This window comes from Macrosteles quadrilineatus, unplaced genomic scaffold (genome assembly GCF_028750875.1).
Source record: "Macrosteles quadrilineatus isolate MER2022 unplaced genomic scaffold, UCM_ALF_1.0 Scaffold_1__1_contigs__length_201487025, whole genome shotgun sequence".
Lineage (NCBI taxonomy): Eukaryota > Metazoa > Arthropoda > Insecta > Hemiptera > Cicadellidae > Macrosteles > Macrosteles quadrilineatus.
In genome coordinates this window covers 50,099,210-50,115,087 of record NW_026542594.1, presented here as the reverse complement: position 1 = coordinate 50,115,087, position 15,878 = coordinate 50,099,210, and the positions used below count along the sequence as shown (strand labels likewise).

Sequence of the window (15,878 nt, the reverse complement as noted above, 5' to 3'; positions counted from 1 at the left end):
GCTGATATACGGTACACAAAAAACAAGAAATTAAGGTTTTTCTGATACAGAATTGTGTTTAATCTGTCACTACACTGTACTGATCAATAATATGTTAAGTTTACACAGCCTCTTTGAATACACTCAGTGAATACGGATCTCCACGAGCAGCTAAGAAAGAAATTTCCCAAAAAAGCCTTGAATTACTGTGTACTACGGATACGTTACATAACAAACTTTTATTTACTCAACATACAAAACTCCCAACACTTTTTTACTTTAATTATTAACTAGTGCATATACCTGTTGCTCGAATCCGAACAATTGCCAAGTATTACAGGAGTTACGGTATTTCAAAACGAATAACAGTCATAATTTCTGATGAGCTTAAAAGAGTCAACTAAAAGATTATGTAACTAATTAATAATGGAAATACCCCCGCCGCAGCAAACCTGCAGACTAAGCAAATTTCCATTTGACTGATTGGATTCACAATGAAATGTCTACTTAGAAATATAACATTTATTCCCTATTTATATAGAATTAGTTTAACAAGTACTTAGGTTTTCTGCATCAGGGAGGGTAAAACCATTTTTTTTTGTAAAATGTTAATAGTTAGTAAGAAATAAAAACATTTTCCAAATTTGATCAAAATATTTTCATAAACAAGCAAACTACAACAGTTTACTTATTCTCCATAAAAATAACATGGGAATTTTAAATTTACAATTTTTGGAATTTTCTCCATAACTATTAGGCGGATAATAACACTTCAATATATTAAATTATTTGTTTTTTTTAAGCTCTACAAAATGGGTTGGAAAGAAATTGCTAAATTTTATGTTTTCTTGGGTCAAAAATGGGAAAAACCTATTTTTACCCCATAAAACCCCCCGTAAACCCCCGTTCCCATGGTCCGATCATGCTGGATCGGGAACTCGTTAGAATAAACGTAGGTTTACACGTTTGTACCAAATTTCATCAAAATCGGATCATTTTTGCTCGATTTATCGTGCTAACGGACACACATATATATATAAATAAATATATAAATATATATATAAATATATATATATGTATAAATATATTTATATATATGAATTTGAATGGATGGTGTTTTTGGCCTCTAGGGACCTCAAAATGAAAAAAAAATCGGTCCCGCGTCCAGGTCTTACCATGAGTACTACGGTAATAGCTTATTCCCTATATGGGAAATTCGCTAATACTCATGATGTACATAACAGTTTGATATAATCAAAATTTCATGTAAATATTTGATAATTTTTCCAAACTCATCTTGTTTTTTAGTGTTTTCTATGGAGATGTTTCCTGACATACCCATAGCCGCATAAGGTTGTCCATGTTTATCTCTATTGATAATGTATATAGCCTACGTGGTACCCCCATTCTTGCTACATTACAAATTGTAATTAAAAATTTCAGTCATATACCAACACAAAATTTGTCAGTTGAACTCCTCCGCCATTTCTTAACCGATTTTGACCATTCACGTCTCATTGGAAAGAGCGTATCGCAATGTCTTGTAGTTTTGCAAACTGACCTTAAATTTTTGAAAAAGTCCCATGGGCTCTACCTTTAAAGTTCCCATATGTTATCCTTATAAAGATCATATTTGTTTACATTATGGTCAGCTGGATAATTTAATTGCTGTTAATATTTAAGTTGCAATTCAAGGAAACATTTGCTACAAACATAAAATTTAACTGACTAGGTTGAAATTAAATTGGGTTTGCGTACATATTACAATGAAAAAAGTGAGAAAGCCTGGACAATTTGATATATATCACCAAATAAGAAAACTGAATTTACACAGTATACTGTATTTTTTTAGCGATTATTAAAAGAACCCATTAGCAAACTATGGAAACATAGAAAAGTTATAGAACACCACCAAGTAGGAGAAATAGAGATGATGTTTTATAAAGAATTTATTATCGATTAGCCTTGTAACAATTATTTGTTACAATAAATTTGTAAGAAGTTGTTGTTGTAAGTCTTTGATTTAGATAGGTTTCAATAATTTGCTTTCACAGAGGGATTTACATAATATGTAGGTAAGTCAGCCGTCCAAGGACTAAGTTATTTACCTATTCATGCAAGAAGGGGATTAGTTTCATGGTTTGCAGACAGATAGAGTCTTTGTGGGTGTACTCCAAGATTATATTAGGGAGTGAGTAAAAATTTAAAAACGTACGTTTTCAGGAAAAGCACTTTGCAAATTTTTTCAAAACTTTTATTATTTTTTTATTTCATTAACATTATAAGTTTCATAAAATGTCCATGGTAACGCAATATCTTTGGTAGTTTTTTTTTAAAAGATCATCTTTATTGGAAAAACACAAAATCCTGTCACAACCATAACAGACGTTTAAATGAATATTAAAAATAGCTAATATTATTTTTATAACTATGTTTTGCTATAAACTAATTTACTTTTATGACCATTATACAATAAAAAGGTCACTGAGCTTTTGTTATAGTTGGTCTTTCTAGAAAAAAAAAACTAAAAAAAATTTAAAAAAGCCAATAAAATTTTTTAAAGTTTGTATAACTCCGAAAAAACTTACCCGAGACCCGAAAGATCGTTATGTTAGTATAGAGGTGTGCTTCTTTTGTGTATAAAACATTGAAATATGACGATATTTTAATTTTTAAAATTTTTATGATAGAAATCATAAACGTGATGGTCAGGGACAAGCGGTATGGTCGTGAATTTTCTGAAATAATCTAAATATTTCTAAACAATCCTTCGATTATACTGTTAGTTATAATAAAAATATGTGTTTCAATTGAACTAAACTGTTCAAATTACAATTATATTAAAGGTATTGTCACGACCAAACACACTATAATCCATAAGGCTGGATTGGTCGTGAAAAAACCCGCGATGGTCGTGAAACTTTGGTCGTGAAATTACGTGTTATTTGGCTCTGTTCTGGCGGTAGCCCTGCACCTCATGTTCGAGAATACAAAGTGGATTTCTAGGTTAATCTAGCAATTGAAATATCTTATAAACAAAAATTAACACCATGTCTACTTCATCGAATGACTACGTACGGTCATGGACACACCAAAATTACAAAAAACACAACCTTTCCTTTATTAATCTTGTAATTCCTCCTTTCAACTCGAAACGACCGGCACTACAATCCTGACGTACACCCCGAACTAGTCTCTAAAACCAACTGACTCCATCGACGCCAGGCTTGCCACTGTCGTGCTCCAAAGTTGAAAATCTTTCCCAAATGGTCGTGACGCCAAATCGAGGGACAGACTTATTTTGTCATGGTAGTCAGTTTGCAATGACAATAAAATTATAATATGCTCCTTTTTTGTAAGTTTAATAACCATTGACGACATAAAAATATGGCTTTATATATTTCGGCATGAATAATTAGTCTAAAAACAGCGTGAAAGCTGGAAAATGTACCCTAGGGACACGTGTTGGTTGTGAATTTTAAGACTTTAAAAACCTAATTAAGAACCTATTTAAAACCAAATAAATGTGTGTAACATGTTGCCCCCGTGCCAAAAAATATTAAAACCCATAATAATAAACTACAAATCCAGTATCTACGAAGCAAAAGGCCAGCGACATGAAAACGTACGTTTTTAAATTTTCACTCGAGTGCAGACTACAGTAATGTCCTCATTTTGTCATTTCTTGTTGTTCGCATCCAGAGAAGCAGATCGTCTTATGTGATATAACCCAGAACGAGGTAAGATTTCTAAGAAAATTTTAGTTTATTTAAATCACCTACTGTATTATACTCCAGGAAACAGAGTAAGAGATTGAGAAGTGAATTTTTAATTTTTAAAGTGAATGTTTAAAGTTAGTTTGAATAGACAAGTTTGTAGATTGCGGAATTAGACCACGTGGTGACCAAAATAGAAATGTATAATTTTGTTATTTTAATTACAACTAGGCACAATTACAACTAGGCACCTTGAGTTTTAAGTATTTTGATGTATGTATGTATTTGCACAGGCCTATTATTAATTTATGAGTGTAATTTGCATAGTTTGAACCATGTGAGATTAATAGCTTCCTTTTAAAGTATATAAGTTAATCAAAGTATATTTTACTTTATAATAAAACAAGAGGCTCTACCCGCAAATTCACGGGTGTACAATTCAAAAGTCACAATTAAATTAATTTAGACTTTATATTTCATTTAAAGGGTCCAAGTTTAAGAAATTCTCGTCAGAAGGGATGTTAAAAACAGTGGGACCTTCATACCTTACGTCCTGAGGTGGCCGACGTGGGTACAGTTCGGCCAATACTTCTGTGCGCGCGGACGGGTTACTTCTATCCAAATTAAAACATACAGGTACCGGATATTGGCAGTGCTGGGGTTAGGGGTGAGCGGGGGTGAGTGAGTAGCAAGACACAAACATGGGGAACTACGAGCCACTGGGGTGGAGCCCGAAAGGATTTTTGAGATAAGAATATGCCTATATGTTAATCGGGAATGTGAGCTATCATCATGCCAAATTTCAGCCCAATCTGTCCAGTAGTTAATGCGTGATTGAAATTCAACAAACAAACTTTCACATCTATTCTATATATAATTCAGTTTTAAAAATCTTTGTACAACTAAATCTAGAGTTCTACTGGACCGATTTTATTAATTAATAAAAATGTTGGAAAGCTTAAGTCGTGTAGATTTGCAAATAATTATGAAAGTTTGTTTTTGTTATGATTTATGGTTAAAATTTAAAAAAAACATGTTTTCCATAAGAAATACATTGAAAAAGGTGTTTTGCACACTTTTTATTTGGGTGCGGCTTTTGGCTGCCTTTTTTTAGTATTTCCAAGAAGTACATGGTATCAATTTGTAGAAAATTTTATGCTCTTTCAGAATATCACCTTCCACTTTGGTCGATTTCCTCACCATTTAAAAGTTATTTGCAAAAAAGCTAAGCAACCTCCGAATTTATAGTAATGAGAAAATATTGAGTTTGGGATATTTTTGTTAAACTTTGTAAAACTAAATCTTCTTCTACTGGACCGAATTTGTTAATTAATGGGTCATTGGAAAGCCTAACTCATGTGGATTTGCAAATAATTATAAAATTATGATTTTATTAAATATTTGAGGTGAAAAAGTAAAAATAAGAACAATACATTAAAAACTGCTTTTTTCAAGTTTCTGTTTTTAAGATTCTATTTGTAGCCAGCTTTTGGCTGCCTTTATTAAGTATTTTCAAGAAATACATAGTAGTTATTTGCAGTAAATTTTATTCTCTTTCAGAATATCACATCCACTTTAATCGATTTCCCTTAATTTAAAAGTCATTGGCAATAAGCTAAGTGATCTCCAAATTTATAGTGGTGAGAAACTACTGAATTAGATATATTTTTGTTAAACTTTGTACAACTAAATCTAGACTTCTACCGGACCGATTTTGTTACTTAATGTGTCGTTGGAAAGCCTAATTTGTGTAGATTTGCAAATAATTATGAAAGTTTGATTTTATTAGATATTTAAGGTGAAAAAATCAAAATAAACAATAGTACATTTAAAACTAATTTTTTCCAAGTTTATATTTTTAGCCAACTTTAGGCTGCCTTTATTGAGTATTTTCAAAAAAATACAAATAAGTAATTTGTAGGAAATTTTATTCTCTTTCAGAATATCACCTTCCACTTTGGTCGATTTCCTCACTGTTTCAAAGTTATTTGCAAAAACGTTAAGCAACCTCCCAATTTATAGTGGTGAGAAAATACTGAATTAAAGATGTTGTTGTTAAACTTTGTACAATTAAATCTACAGTTCTACTGAACCAATTTTATTAATTAATAGGTCATTGGAAAGCCTAATTTGTGTAGATTTGCAAATAATTATAAAAGTTTGATTTTTTTTAAAGATTTACTAGGTGAAACCATATGAAACCCGTCAAATTCGACAGTTACTGTTGAGGTTGCAAGCAAGATCGTTTGACTATAAATCGATGATAAATAACTCTATTTTTTGAACAATTTATGTTGTTCGTGATTTAGCTGTGTGCTTTAGGTACGTCTGATCTTAATAATCAATAAATCAAATGGAAGCTGGTATTTCACTGAAGGTTCTTAGGTCAAAACAATTAGAATAACGTAATTAGAATGAAGTACCATATCCAAGATATAATCAAATTTATATTTTCTGATTGAGCGATACAGTATCTTGAACTTATCTGTTTAAAACCATCAATATCTCAAGTGAAAGCCTTTGAAGTATTTTAAGACCAAGACATATAAAATAACTTAAATAAAAATAGAGTAACATATCATTGATTGCAGATAAGTACTAAAACTATTGTAATTATTGTTGATTTGTGGTTCAGCAGTGTGCTTTGGGAAGTCCGATCTTAATAATCAATAGGTAGCTCTTAATGAAAGCTGGTATTTCACTAAAGGTTTTTAGACCAAAACATATAGGGTAATGTAATTAGAACTGCTGGAATACATCCTTAATTAAAGTGAAAAATAAAAATAAAATAAATTCTTTCGTCGAGTAATATATTAGATGATGATGCTTGATGACAAATATGTGCTTGCATAGCTTTATTTTAAAACCAAAATTATGAAAATCGGGCAGGTAGAAGAGCCAAACGAACTAAAAAAAAACAAATTTAAAAGAAATGTGCGGCAGGGAGGCAGTTTGTATATAACTCGAGATATACGTCAAAATGAATGCCGATGCTTGATGGCAAATCTGTGGTACGTCCATACCTTTTAGTTTAAGGCCAAAATTATGAAAATTGGTTGGGTAGAAGAGCTAACCTGACTTGGAAAAGAAAAACCAATATTTTTTATATATGGCAATAATTGGTTTACCAGTATGCATATTCTAATCATACGAAACATGGGTTAATAATTCAACAGCTCATTGTTATATTGTTATCTAATTGATTTTTCTTTATTTACTTTGACTTACGATGATTAATATCTATAAAGAAAACCCTCAATAGATATTTCTATATAAATTTGCCCAAAGACTGTTTCATGATTAATAAATAAACAATCATATGTTTTTCAATTGTTTTGTTAAAAAAACAGTAAATAGTTTAGTGTGTTGTTTTGTTGAATAAAATAAAGAGGTACCTAGTTTTTGTTAAAATTTATTTTGTCATTTCTAATGTTTGATATTAATCGTCCGTGATATCAAAGGAATTGAATCACGTACAGTGACGACATAAACTTAAATTAGAACAAACTTATAACTCTGCATTAGTTATTGTTTATTTAATTCAAAAGACTATTGGTAGGGCACAACAATATTTCTTAAGTCTATAACAGCTGATGTTAGTATGGCTAAGATTTATTGTGTAGGTGGAAGGATTTGTAATTTAATTTGAAGAAGATTGGCCTAAAAAATTTTTCATTCATATTTAATTATTTTTAGTGTTAAGACTTTAAGATTAAAATTTAAAATGTCAAAAAAAAACTTTAAAAATTAAATCAAAATTTAAATAAGGGAGATTAAGGTAAATCATATTGGTGAAAATTTTATTTGAAAATTTGGTAAGTTTTTCTCTTATCAGCCTATACAAGATTTAAAATCAATCAAAACCAAAATGGCGGTTTCCACTACTTACCAGGTTTAAAAGCCACAACATTTCCATAAAGGTCATAATTAAAGGTTGAATTTTGTTTCTACAAGGGTTGGCGGATGTGTACCTAACTATTTTATGAAACAGATGTAAAAATTTTATAAAGATCAAAATGTTTCTATTTCGTATCCTCTTCCCGTTGCAGAGCACGGGTACAACACTTATAGTAGTAAATATTTAATTCCAACCAAGTCAGTAAAATTTTATGTTTGTAGCATATGTGTTTCCTTGAATTGAAACTTTTTAAATAACAGCAATTAAATTATACAGCTGATAGGTAATTAAAAAAAAATATATGTTCTTTATAAGGATAACATGAGGACTTTAAAAGCCACTGGGGCAGAGCCCAAGGGATTTTATCAAAAATTTAAGGTTCGTTTGCACATCTTCACGACATTGCAACACACTCTTTCTCTTCGAGTTGTGAATAGTCAAAATTGGTGAAGAAATTGCGTTTGGAACTGACTTCATGTTGGCGTATTAATTACACTAGTGGTCGTCCAGTGTTACTAATACAAAAATATGTAATGTACAGGCTTTTCTATTTTCACCCCACGCTGTAAATAAAACATGTAATTGGAATTTATTCCATTTGTTTTGATATTCTGTTTATATTTTGTTGTTATTTCGTCACCATCACGGCAAAATACAGGGGTGCCCATCCCCCCCAAAGCTCACGTCGCAGAATCCCCCCCAAATTCGTTGTTTAACCCATGCCGGAAGGTCTGGGGGCTAACCCATAGTTATGTTTATAATGCGGGGACCCGGGGAGGGAAGGGGTGCCCCCTCAGTTCTTTAAATTTATGGGAATTTAAGCGTTTGAATCAAACTTTTAGCCCAATTTAAATGGACAATTTTCCTTTAAAACTCTAGTAGCAAACTATTTGTTAGTTTAGTTTTAATTTAAATGAGTTAGATTTTTAACATGCACACAATTTGAATCAAAATTGGCCATGTAGTTATTTTTATCCGATTTTCCAGGAGTTAATAGGTTTTAAAAGGGAAAATCACAAAAGTTGCAATAACTTTTGAACCATAATTTTTACGGCATAGAGGGTTTATACAATTTTTATCATAGTCAAAGAGTATAACATGTTAATTTATAATCAAAATCGTTCAGGCCAATTCTGAGAAAATTTTATTCATCCATTATTTTATTGGGGTTTATGGAATATCACGATTAAAATCCAAAATGAAAAAAAAACATCTGGAGAGACCATGGATTGGTACCTAAAATACCAAATTTCATCAAAATCGGACTCAGACCACAGGCGTGGTCTGTAGCTCTGTACCATACATACACACATACAGACGGACACACACATCACTTCGAAAACCACTTTTTTGGGATCAGGGTTTTTACATAAACAATTCTTTTACCATATTAAATTGTAGGGGAGAAAGTACTTGAAGTTATGTCAAAAAGTTTGAGATATTTTCTAAATTCCCTTTAATCCACTTCTGAGTTTGGTCCTTTTAAATAAGTGTAAAATATTCAGTCTCAAAAATATTACTAGGCCTAAACTTAATAGTATATTTCGTGCCTAGGGCCAAAGTGAGGTTTTGCTGGTTCGAGGTAGTTTTTAAGTTCGATACGAGGTCGAGGACTTAAAACGATCGAGAACTGCAAAACCATTTCAGTCCGTGGTACGAACGCTATTATTCACCACCCCACATTATACCCTATTACCACTAATTCACCTCAATGATAATGCACTGCACACTGATATAGTCAACACAACTACAACTTTAAGGTCATGTGGATAAATAATTTGAGGAATGAGCAAAAATAATAATAAATAGTTGCTAGGCAGCGGTGACAATAAAACAACTCTATTGCAATGCTATGGATACTGATTGTGTATTTAAAGCGGGCAGCTGATTTTGCGGCCCTAGGGATGTAAAAACCTGCTCGATCCCCAAATGACGATGACAGCTGGCATGACCTGCAAAACGTAACTTTCAGCCACCAATTAATGTACCTATATGTAAACAGTTAAAAACATCATAGTGTGGTAAAATAGTATATTACGTTACTAGTCCTGAATCCCGTGCGAGACGAAGTCGAGTATTGGTTTTTTTTATTCGAGTCCGGCCAACACATTTTGGACGAGTGACGTACGATAGTTTACGCCATACTACTAAATCCGTTCAAATCCCTATATTACCACCAACTAAAGGACTAAAAATCACTAGTCATAACCTCTAAGAGAGGTTATGTTTTTTTTATAACCACTCATTGCCACCCAAATACAGTATAATCAGCTGATTGGGGTCCGGCAAAACTCATTCCAGTACAGTAGTACTGTATAAAACCCCATTTGATTAAGGACAAACAGCTGTTTTCTGGACTAAATCCTTGCATGGGAAGTTCGTCAAAATAGTGTAGTGTGGCGTAAAAAAATAATTATATATCTATTCTAAGACTAGTAAAATTTGTTTGAAGCTCTTTCTAGATCCAAGAAAAGACAATAACAAAAATACAATTGAATTAATCCAGAATCGTGTGTTTCAGTTCTTGAAGTTAACGTAAACACATAGCCTATCAAAAACCTTAATTAAATTGTCACAGTACTGTATGTCAATTTATTCCAATGAATAAATGACCTAGGCATAATTATTTGGGAGAGCCAAAATATTATCACAAGCTTTCATGTTGTTGTTCATGTTGTAAAAATAGCAAAATGATTATAATTATCATAATACTGGTTTTTATGAATCAAGAATATATTATAATAAACAAACCTAAAAAACCATCAATAGGTCCTCAAGGCAATGAGACTATTTGAGAATGAGTTCATAATGAAAGGTAAAAACAAAAACAAACTCAAATTGCAGATACAATTTAATAAGCAACCATAATCATTTGACAGCAGTTGGCATGGAGTTGTTCTCACTGTCAAACATGATACGAGTCAGAGAGTGAAAATCCACATAAAAGTATCTATATATTTTATAGCAATTATAAAAAGATTTATTAATGAAGATAAAATGTCAAACGGGATTTTGATTGCATAATTACCCCAGTAATAAATTAAAATGAGGTCGTAAAAATTATCTGATTAATCTTTTATGTGCTTTTAACCAACCACTGGCTTGAATCCCCCCCAAAATCATAAAATCCCCCCCAAATAAAATTCTGATGTCGCATTTTGCGACATCAAACCCCCCTGTGGGCACCCCTGGCAAAATATTAAATTAATTTTTTGTGCTTATTTTTGAGCCTATTTTTATTTACTAAGGGATTCTGCACATCTACAGGCAAATATCTTTCTAACAGTATGCATAGATTTTCCCTGCAACGCACACGAGCTGAGAAAAAAGGTTTTAAAGAAACATGCTTGCCTATTAATATATAGATGGAAGATGGATAGATATAGATTCAAACAGGCCTAAATAAACCTTAAGGTTGACAGTTAAATTACAGTTTAACACCTCCCAAAATCCCAAATCCTGTTGAATGTAATTTTATTTTTACATAATATGTTTGCTGTTACTTGTTCTGTATTTAATTTAATTTATGTTGGTAATAGCTGATCATGTGTAAATTGTTAGGATTGTTTTTATTGTAATAAGAATTGTTGAATAAGTTATGTTTTTGAAAAAAAAAAAAAAAAATTTGTGTGTGTGTACTTCAGTAAAATAAAAGATAATTATTGTAACAGTAAAACCTTAGTTGTTAGTAATTTACTTTCACTTAAGTCAACAGGTTGTGGGGCCCAGAAAAATTCATTAATTCAACCATAACTGTAAAAACAAGAAGTAGGCCTAATCTTTTTGAAATTAAGAAAGACTTTATATGGACTTAAACAAGCTCCATTTAAATGGAACCAGTTGTTTACAAAATGCTTACTATAATATGGCTTAAAACAAACTCAGTCTGACCGTTGTGTTTTTACAAATGGCAGTATTCATCTTGCTGTATTTGTTGATGATGGAATTCTTGCTGGTTCAGATGAAAGAGAGATGAAGAAACTTTTGAACGAGCTGTCTAGAGATTTTAAAATAAAAACAGACGAAAACCCATCAAACTTTCTTGGAATGGAAATTTTATATTCAAGGGAAGGGATATTGTTAACACAAAAGAACTATTCAAACAGTATTCTCGAAAAATATGGAATGATAGATTGTAAACCTGTAGACACTCCCATTTGTCCAGTGAAAACGAGCAAACCTGATGAAGAAGTAAGCTGCCTGACAAAAGATTATCCTTACAGAGAAGTTGTAGGAAGTTTGCTGTACTTATCCAATAAAACCAGACCTGATCTTACACTTGCTGTGGGATTAGAAAGTAGACGTGTTGAGAATCCAAGCAATGAAGATGTTGTAAATGTCAAACGAACCTTAAGATATATTAAAGGTACTCAAGACGCAGGAATATTATTTTCAGCATCAGGAGAAAATTGCCTAAATGTATATTGTGACGCAGACTATGCAAATTGCAAGCATACAAGAAGAAGTACTACTGGATTTGTCATAATGTATGGAGAAGATCCAATAAGCTGGTGTATAAGAAGACAACCGATTGTAGCTTTGTCCAGTACTGAAGCAGAATACATTGCAGCGGCGGAATGTGTCAAAGAGTTGTTATAATTAGCAAGCAAGAGTTGAGTGGAACTAATGTTAAAAAACCTAAACATGGACAATCAAAGTGCTATTAAGCTTTGTAAAAATGGAATTTTTAATAAGCGAAGCAAACACATTGATGTTCGCTACCATTTTTTGACTGAAAATGTAAGGCAAGGTAAAATAAACATTTCTTTTGTTTCTACATCCGAGAATGTTGCGGATATGTTTACAAAACCCTTGAACAATGTTAAGTTTCATAAATTTAGCAAAGCTTTGATCAACTATCCAAAATCTTGAACAGAAGACGATTATCGAGATATTTATTTTTTTGTTTCTTATATAAAATTATAATTAAGGGAAGGTGTTGAATGTAATTTTATTTTTATATAATATGTTTGCTGTTACTTGTTCTGTATTTAATTTAATTTATGTTGGTAACAGCTGATCATGTGTAAATAGTTAGGATTGTTTTTATTGTAATGAGAATTGTTGAATAAGTTATGTTTTTGAAAAAAAAAATGTTGTGTGTGTGTACTTCAGTAAAATAAAAGATAATTATTGTAACAGTAAAACCTTAGTTTTTAGTAATTTACCTTCACTTAAGTCAACAAATCCAACTTCCAAATACCTGAAAATTCCCAACTTAAGCACTTTTAAAAAATGATTGGGGACTCCCCCTCCCCTTGGGTGACACCCCTGTTCCTCTGACTGTGCCAATATGATTGGCAACTACAACATTCCAGAGTAATTGGATGATACAAACCTTCTGTGAGACAGGCACAGTTTCAGTGCTGAGGGCGTGAAGTGGAGGTAATGGTAAACTCCTCTTTTTACCTTTACTACCCACTCCAGAGCCACTGGTGGAAGGAGCTGAGTTACTGGAAGTGGATGGAGTTATAGGCCGAAGCTCCAGTTCACAGTTTAACTCACACAACTTGCTGAGGGAATGAGGTATACCAGTGTCTCCTAAATCGTTACTTTCTTGGGAGTCTTCCTCTAGTTCTGCTTCAGTTACCATCTGAAACCAGTTGATTATTGAAACAGAGCTATAATGGTGCTGTGTTCAGTATAAATGCTGGTCCATAAAAATGAATAGAGGAGGCGCAACAATGGCCTAAGTGCTTACTTTTGAGGGAATCCAGCCTTGAGTGAGAGATTGTGAATCAGCAGGAGAAGAACCAATTTTGTGACAGAGGGATGCTCACGTAACCTGGTAGGCCACATAAGTTTATCATTTTTACAAACATGTATTTGAGAGATATTGAGAGAAATTTTCATCATGCATGACATATTTTGGACTTTTCATGATGGAAAATGGCCAACATATACGTATTATCAACACCAAACCATTGTTGTATGCGATACAGTAGACTCCCTCTTATCCGGACACCTTTTAACCGGACTACACTCGGTGGAAATTACATCTCTTTAACCAGACAATTTTTATCAGCACATTGGTTTAACCGGACTAGATTGGCAGGAAGTGGGCAGCACTGAAACCACTGTTCTCGTGGGAAAGATTTGAGACCAATGATAAATGTGTCTAAATACAATGCTCTCCTAAATTTAAGTCAAATATCACAGTAAACAGTCCATTTTAACGAGTTTTTGGGGACGTCCGTTTAACCGGAAAAACCGATATCTGGACTGGCCTTGGTCCCGAGGAGTCCGGATAAGGGTGAGTCTAACTATTAGGATGTTTAAGTTGTGCACTACTTATCTTTTAGGGTAGAAATTGCAATAAGATCAAGTTTTTTTTTATATTTGGGTTTGTCTAAATATGTAGTACTCACTAAGGTACGAGGGTTCAATCAATCAATCAATCAAATAATTATTTAAGATGGGGACGCCACTATGTCTGTATTTTAACCAAAATATGAGTGAATGATGAGTGTAGAATAAGTGGCGCGATCTTGTAGTCTTTTGTTAGTGACTAAGGCAAGGCCGACTTTTTGTCCTTTGGACACAGATGTCTAATATCCCATACAGCCAATGGCAGGTAAGGGACCTAGCCTCAAGTTTATAGTGGAATCCGAACCACATTTTTGCCTTGTAATTAAGAAATTGGTATAATTATCAGGATAGCACTGCGGATAATTATAGTACTCACTAGTATGGACGTTAATCCACATAAGGGAATATCGCATCCACAGTGCATGCCTAAATATCCACAATTCCCTCCTAGCAGCTGGATTACAGGACGATGCCACCGTTCCCATCTAACATAGAATCGAAAAAAAATCTAGTAGTAATTATGGTTGTTTTTAAAGTAAGGGCCGTTTTGTAGTATAGTTTTGTAGTTCACGTGTACACCACTACAAAGCGGCTCGCTGTTTACTCGCAACAGAATAGCGAAACACCACATGGTGAGACCATGGTGGTGATGGTGAGCAGAATCATAGACAAAAAGAATTACATATAGACCGTCAGCTGTGCTGCGATCGATTACCATAGGTTCTGGCACACAGCTGGGAGCGCCTTGTAGTTATGGCTTTAGCGCTACTTAACTATGGTGCTCCCAGCGGTGTGCACCAGAACCTATGGTAACCATGGTAACCGCAGCAAGGCTGACAGTCTATATTTAATTATTTTTGTCCATGGCAGAATGGCACCATATGCAGATCCGTAGCTAACGTATATGCTTTGCTATATGTGTTTAAAAAACTTAAAAATGTTGGAATACCCCGCCGCATGTGAAATAAGGTTAGTGGTTAGTGATGTTTTTTGACTCTAAGTAACATAGGTGCAGACATTCATTGCCAGATGACTGAATAAGTTTATGACCCTATGTGAGGGTAAAGTGCAGCAATGGTTTAGGGAGTTTAAAAATGGCCATTTCAGAAGTAATTGTTGTGTGGAACCCAGGCTTCTCAAAGAAGACCAACAAGGGAAAAGGTTAGCGAGTGTTTTGGATTTGTCGACAAATTAAATACAAATTATAGGAAAAACTGACCTGTTGAGTTTCATCAATCGATGAGGGCATTTCTTGTTCTGAGGCATTGGAGTTGCGCTGGAGACATGCCTTGAGGCAGGCAGCTAATCCATGGATCTGCAGTTGACTGGCAGACCACATGAGCTGCTCTAATCTGTCCGCCTCCACTGTCACCTCCCCTCGATACATAAAGTCCACCAGCGCAATCAGCTGACATACAAACACAAAGTCAATAATCCCATCTTCCCTCTACAGTATTTGTTTGAGACTTGGCAGTATGGCCCTATACCCACTTTTTTATTACACCGTATTGGTTATTGAATCAATACAAAACTTTAGTTACTTTTCAATATAGTTCCCAGCAACACTTTATACACTGCTTGTCCCCTCTTTCTGTTAACTTGTAAATTTCCATGGCGTAAAATTCTTTAGGTTGATCACAAAGCCAAATTTGCACCTGATTTTTTACCTCTTCATTGGAACGAATATGTTGATGTTCCCACGTTAGGGGTCCAAACAGATGGAAGTCTGATAAGAAAAGGTCTGGGCTGAAGAGAGGGAGTGTAGAAGGATCCCCCATCCCAGTTTCTGAAATTTTTCTTTCGTCAACTGTTCCGTATGTGGACGGGCGTTGTCATGAAGCAAAATCAAATCACGGCTTCAGTCAAGGTGGCCCATCGTGTTTCGTCAAATTGCAGGCCTTATCTTGTTTTTCATCATACTGTAGTTCTGGCTGTTGATTGTTCAGCCTTCAAGCAAGTCACAATAAATTGGCTCC

At 33.5% G+C, this 15,878-nt stretch overlaps 1 protein-coding gene across 3 annotated transcripts in view; it reads right to left on the bottom strand.

Moving 5' to 3' along the window:
- Positions 1-15,878, bottom strand: part of LOC128983000 (protein abrupt-like) — a 93,386-nt gene that overhangs the window by 41,673 nt on the left and 35,835 nt on the right. For 2 of the 3 annotated variants that reach the window (XM_054402116.1, XM_054402117.1), the window contains exons 3-4: positions 15,122-15,310; positions 12,932-13,186 (exon numbers count right to left, since the gene is read on the bottom strand). In XM_054402116.1, the coding sequence (XP_054258091.1) occupies positions 12,932-13,186; positions 15,122-15,310 (444 nt within the window). Of the gene's footprint in view, positions 1-12,931; positions 13,187-15,121; positions 15,311-15,569; positions 15,718-15,878 lie in introns of those variants that run through there. The other variant, XM_054402118.1, reaches the window with a different exon arrangement.